Raw genomic sequence first — 6,682 nt, forward strand, 5'->3', positions numbered from 1 at the left:
GAAGATTAGGCCCAGAAAACATGTCTTTGGCTTGCCTTGGCTTCCAAGATAGTTTTGTCTCTTTATCTATCTATCCCTTTCATCTCAGTTTGGGCTTGACCCCTAACTCAAGTGCCTCCTCCCATGCTCCAACAATGTCCTCAAAATGTCAAAGATGGGCGTACAATCAGAGGGGAGACATTTTGGTGGTGCTGTTTAGCATGTCACTGTCTTCACCTCACAGAATAAGTAGGTCGGTCTACATACTCCTTAGTAGCGCTCATTTCCAGGTCTGCTCTCCCTCAGCCCTCCAACCTTACAGATGTACTTACTGTCAGCGCCAGTCATCTACCGTCACCTCCAGTCTCTTTGGTCTGTTCCACACCGGGGGCGTCAGAGTCCTGCTCTCCGCTGTGGGGGCCCTGGTGGGCGGACAGGCGGTCCAGAGACCTGGGCGACATATTAATGTCCCTTCTTCTATAGCACCAGCACATGGCCAGGTCGGCCCGGAACGAGGGCATGTAGAAGCCATAGATGACCGGGTCAAAACATGTGTTCAGGTTGCCGAAGACAAACAGGGCGTGGTGGATGTATTCAGGCGTGACCTGCAACATCTCCGGCTGGAACCAGTACCAGATACCCAGGAGGTAGTAGGGCGTCCAGCAGACCACAAAGGACATCACAATGATGATGGTCATCTTTAGAGTCTTCATTCGTGCTTTGGGGATCATGTCTGTGCCACTGCGTCTCAGGCAGGACTCACCAGCTGGAAAAGTATGGCACTGGTTAGTAGCTTCCTAAAGCCAATGTAGCTATCATATCTCTCCTAAACATTGTCAATGTATAATTAATGTTGGAACAGCATATAGGCCTACTGAGGTTGCCATTTTGGCCATGCAAGTATTGTGGTTGCCAGATTGGAATAGCTAGCTTGTACCTTTGTTCCTGTGGAGTTGTTGATTGATCTCAATGAGGATGCGTGTGTAGCAGAAACTCATGACCAGCAGGGGGAACACGTAGAGAGTGACGAAGTAGAACATGTTGTAGACTGTCTCCTGCCATCGCTCTTTGAAGCTGCCATGGGTCACACACTGGGTGAAGTCTACGCCCTCGGCCTTGATGGCCCGGAAGATGAACAGCTGGGGAACAGGAAGTCACTGAGTAACAACAACCACAACATCTAAGATGTATGACAATCCACCTACTGTAAATACAGCAGCACCTTTCACACAGGTATACACTGGACTACTACAATACTACTTTAGGTTGTGTTGGGGATCATTTAATCTACCTTCAAAGTATAAAACTCAGTTGAGGTCTTGGCTGCTATTTTGTGCCAGAGCACTAGCCAGAAATGGGTGGTTTAATGAGAAAATGCAGTGGCTGAGTCATGTCTGCAGTATTTTCTGATTAAGGAATGCAGTGGTCAGTAGCATCACAGTAACTTTCAAGGTGGATCCATACTCTGCAATGGCTTTCAAAATTATTTGGGGACATAAATCACTATGACAGACATATATAAATACTGAATTGATTTATGATTTTATACTAATTGTATCTAATCTGAGTTGGGGGCAGAGTTGTTCGCTTTTTGCAACAATGCAATTTTACTTGTTTTCCAATCCCCCAACATTAGATTGTTTTCAGTGTTTAAATACTTGCTTTTACAACATCTCCCTCCTCCCGCTGCTGATGTTGCACTTTCCTAATTCTCAGGAATATAATCACATTTCACACTCTGGGGGGCACAATTAACTAACTAATATCAGCATGCCAGGAATTTAAAGATATCTCGCTGAAATGCCTCCTAATTTCCAGGAAGACTCCAGAAGGCATATCCCTATCTGTCTATCTACCCCCTTGTCCTTCCCCCTCTGCTGCATAGGGGTGGTGATTACGTGGGATCTCTGACGGTGTGGCACTGATATGTAAATCCTGTTATGCCCCTCTGCACTCTGCAGCCCTGAAAATTAAATTACAGGGGAAGAGCCTGAGGCGAGACGTTCAAGATGCTCATGCTCTGTGGTGAATCACTCGGCTACCAGCAGGTGCACTGATAAAACTCCCAGCAGCTCCGGCGCCACTCTGACAGCAAATTAGGCTTATTTGTCTACTCAGATTAATAAATCTATTCTCATGCGGGACGCATGCCCCCCCCATCCCCTTTGAACCTCCCGTCCCACACCCTGACACTCTCCCCCATTCAAGCAAACAGTCACTCTCCTGCCGCTTGAAGTAAGTCATCCAAACAATGTAGAGAAGCCTGCACTACTTTGAAGTTGTGGTGCAGTAGTATGCCATTACTCTTTGAAACCATTTGACATACTGCGCAAGAATATACCCAAGAACAATCCTAACTACGGTAAGTTATGTACTGAACATTTTATATTTCCTTAGGCTACATTCTATATCAGATGACTTGTTATATATTTATTTATGTATTTTCTACAGGGGAAAAAATATGCCCTGCAGTGTGAATTTGAATAGGTTGTAGCCCAAAACAAATTCAAGATCACACTGTGGGGCATCTTTTTTTATATTTGTTTATAATAATAATATATTACAAGGCATAAACCACTACGTCAAGTTCAGAGGAAATATTTGACTTCACTGTCAAAGCAAATCAATGAACGCATCCATCCACATTTCCCTCTACACTGGCTGTCCTCACAGACCAGTGCACCATTAACTATCGCTTTCACATAATCCTTAATGCACTGTTTTTGTCAAGGGGTTTTTCAGGAAAGCATTTTTCAATGACACAGCAGACAGGATTGTGTTTTTGATTCAAGGAACACATTGCCAAAGAGCCAGGGAGATCCCCAGCCTATATTCATTAAATCCCCATCTAGGTCCATCAGTATGTGTGCACAGATGACAGTTGAGATGACAGTTGAGTACAGCACACCATGCAGGAACAGAATCGTAGGTAATGCCTCCTCGTTCGTCACTGTGTGTGTATGTGTGTGTGTATTAGATGTACGCTTGACCTTGACCAGATTAATTCAGTATCTGTCACAATTGGTGACCTCAGCCATCCTTTCACCTGTCATCTCCCATCAGCCACTGGGTCGAGAGAGTTAACTGGCACTTGAAACATCTGTGCAAACTGATTGATAATGTGTACACTCCCGCTCAGCCAGTCAAAGCTCCACCCTGTCCTGGCACCCCAATTGTGGAACGAGCTTCCCCCTGAAGCTAGGACAGCAGAGTCTCTGCCCATCTTCCAACCTGACGCTAGGACAGCAGAGTCTCTGCCCATCTTCCCCCTGAAGCTAGGACAGCAGAGTCTCTGCCCATCTTCCAAAAACAACTGAAACCCTTCCGCTTCAAAGAATATCTTAAATAAGACATCTTAGTCTCCCCCCCTCGCCCCCCCACCCAAAAAACAAACTTCTGTATTGAGGCAAAATGTACTTACGACAACTGTGATGTGGTTCTCACCTAGCTATCTATTTTTTATTTATTAATGTAATTTTTACCCCCTTTTTCTTACAAATGTTGTGATTCCGATCTTGTCTCATCGCTGCCAGGCTCGGGAGAGGCGAAAGTCGAGTCATGCGTCCTCCGTAACATGACCCGACCAAAAGACACTTCTTAACACCTGCCCGCCTAACCTGGAAGCCAACTGCACCAATATGTTGGAGGAAACATCGTTCAACTGACGACGAGGTCAGCCTGCAGGCGCCCGGCCCGCCACAAGGAGTCACTAGAGCGCGATGAGCAAAGTAAAGCCCCCCCCCGGCCAAACCCTCCCCTAACCCGACGATGCTGGATCAATTGTGCTCCGCCCTATGGGACTCCCGGTCACGGCCGGTGATCAAACCCCAGGCTGTAGTGACTCCACAACACGGCGATGCAGTGCCTTAGACCGCTGCACCACTCGGGAGGCCCTCACCTAGCTATCTTAAGATGAATGCACTTACTCTAAGTAGCTTTGGATAAAAGCATCTGCTAAATTGCTAAAATGTAAATATACATTTCTAAGTGCCTTGACTAACCCACAGCTAGAGCTGCACTTGGCATGAACACGACTCAACAACATACCAGGAATTAACAAAATCACTTTCACTTTAAGGAATTTACCTTGAATTTCTTGGAGTGCCACACTATTTATAGTAAATAAGCCTACCGGGGTTTTAACTCACCTGTGGTAAGGCCAGAAGCACGCTGAGGCCCCATGCCAGACCCAGCATCCTCTTGTTCCGGTGGTGGGAGTTGAGTGAGTCCAGCGGGTGCAGGATGGCGTGGTGCCTGTCCAGACTGACCACCACCAGGATGAAGGCTGACGAGTGCATGGCAAACAGCTTGAGGAAGCATAGCATCTTACACATGGCGTCTCCGCCATACCACTGCACCGTGATGTTCCAAATGGCGTCCAGTGGCATCACCACAAAGGTCATCATCAGGTCGGCGGCGGCCAGGCTCATGATGAGTGGTCGCAGGTGAGAAGCCAGGCGCCGGCCACGCCCTCGGCACACACTGACCAATAATGCAAGGTTGCTGCAGGCAGCAAATAGGAAGAGGATTAAGGTGGCGCCGACACGGAATTGGGCAGCGCGGGTGAAGGTGGGTGTCTCCCAGTCAACCAGGGGAAACTGGGACATGTTTGAGAGGGCGGGTTGCATTGACCCGGTGGCACCCACTAATGGAGGCCTCAGGAGGGACAGATTGCCAGACATCCTGGGTTGGAAAAGAAGAGGTTTATATGAATGACTGGAGATAAAGTAAAACATGTACAGTGGGGCAAAAAAGCATTTAGTCAGCCACCAATTGTGCAAGTTCTCCCACTTAAAAAGATGAGAGAGACATGTAATTTTCATCATAGGTACACTTCAACTATGACAGACAAAATGAGAAAAAAAAATCCAGAAAATCACATTGTAGGATTTTTAATGAATTTATTTGCAAATTATGGTGGAAAATAAGTATTTGGTCACCTACAAACAAGCAAGATTTCTGGCTCTCACAGACCTGTAACTTCTTCTTTAAGAGGCTCCTCTGTCCTCCACTCGTTACCTGTATTAATGGCACCTGTTTGAACTTGTTATCAGTATAAAAGACACCTGTCCACAACCTCAAACAGTCACACTCCAAACTCCACTATGGCCAAGACCAAAGAGCTGTCAAAGGACACCAGAAACAAAATTGTAGAACTGCACCAGGCTGGGAAGACTGAATCTGCAATAGGTAAGCAGCTTGGTTTGAAGAAATCAACTGTGGGAGCAATTATTAGGAAATGGAAGACATACAAGACCACTGATAATCTCCCTCGATCTGGGGCTCCACGCAAGATCTCACCCCGTGGGGTCAAAATGATCACAAGAACGGTGAGCAAAAATCCCAGAACCACACAGGGGGACCTAGTGAATGACCTGCAGAGAGCTGGAACCAAAGTAACAAAGCCTACCATCAGTAACACACTACGCCGCCAGGGACTCAAATCCTGCAGTGCCAGACGTGTCCCCCTGCTTAAGCCAGTACATGTCCAGGCCCGTCTGAAGTTTGCTAGAGAGCATTTGGATGATCCAGAAGAAGATTGGGAGAATGTCATATGGTCAGATGAAACCAAAATATAACTTTTTGGTAACTCAACTCGTCGTGTTTGGAGGACAAAGAATGCTGAGTTGCATCCAAAGAACACCATACCTACTGTGAAGCATGGGGGTGGAAACATCATGCTTTGGGGCTGTTTTTCTGCAAAGGGACCAGGACGACTGATCCGTGTAAAGGAAAGAATGAATGGGGCCATGTATCGTGAGATTGAGTGAAAACCTCCTTCCATCAGCAAGGGCATTGAAGATGAAACGTGGCCGGGTCTTTCAGCATGACAATGATCCCAAACACACCGCCCGGGCAACGAAGGAGTGGCTTCGTAAGAAGCATTTCAAGGTCCTGGAGTGGCCTAGCCAGTCTCCAGATCTCAACCCCATAGAAAATCTTTGGAGGGAGTTGGAAGTCCGTGTTGCCCAGCAACAGCCCCAAAACATCACTGCTCTAGAGGAGATCTGCATGGAGGAATGGGCCAAAATACCAGCAACAGTGTGTGAAAACCTTGTGAAGACTTACAGAAACCATTTGACCTCTGTCATTGCCAACAAAGGGTATATAACAAAGTATTGAGAAACTTTTGTTATTGACCAAATACTTATTTTCCACCATAATTTGCAAATAAATTCATAAAAAATCCTACAATGTGATTTTCTGGATTTTTTTTCTCTCATTTTGTCTGTCATAGTTGAAGTGTAGCTATGATGAAAATTACAGGCCTCATCTTTTTAAGTGGGAGAAGTTTCACAATTGGTGGCTGACTAAATACTTTTTTGCCCCACTGTATATCCTTATCGTGATTACATACATTATTATCATATACACAAAGTTTTTATGCGCCGTCAGTTATTCTACATTGCTCTGGATAGGATACGTGATTATTAATGTAAAATAAGACCTCATGCGACTGATAAACAGCATACAAATGTATAGCTACAGTAATCTAAAAATGTGTTATCACTGTGTTTAATTAACCTAATAGCAGAACCAAATGACCTGTATTGCAGTTGAGATTACATTAATGCCGTTCGAAATTCTGTGCAGATTGTTACAGCAATTGTGAAGATCTCCATTGACCTGCAACGTCCTATGCATACTATCTTGAACATGCATGTTTTATATGATTACATAAGAAGAATTGTATAGCTACAGT

The 6,682-nt window shown here is 45.5% G+C and overlaps 1 protein-coding gene across 1 annotated transcript; it reads right to left on the minus strand.

The window, feature by feature from the left end:
• Nucleotides 1-323: 323 nt before the first annotated feature.
• Nucleotides 324-6,348, minus strand: LOC120031256 (gonadotropin-releasing hormone II receptor-like). Its single transcript, XM_038976931.1, has 4 exons — nucleotides 6,316-6,348; nucleotides 4,128-4,718; nucleotides 917-1,118; nucleotides 324-745 (listed from the first exon to the last, which is right to left on the minus strand). The coding sequence occupies exons 1-4, from the start codon at nucleotides 6,346-6,348 to the stop codon at nucleotides 324-326; spliced, it is 1,248 nt and encodes a 415-aa protein (XP_038832859.1).
• Nucleotides 6,349-6,682: the final 334 nt, after the last annotated feature.

The sequence above is a fragment of the Salvelinus namaycush genome, chromosome 37, assembly GCF_016432855.1.
Source record: "Salvelinus namaycush isolate Seneca chromosome 37, SaNama_1.0, whole genome shotgun sequence".
Lineage (NCBI taxonomy): Eukaryota > Metazoa > Chordata > Actinopteri > Salmoniformes > Salmonidae > Salvelinus > Salvelinus namaycush.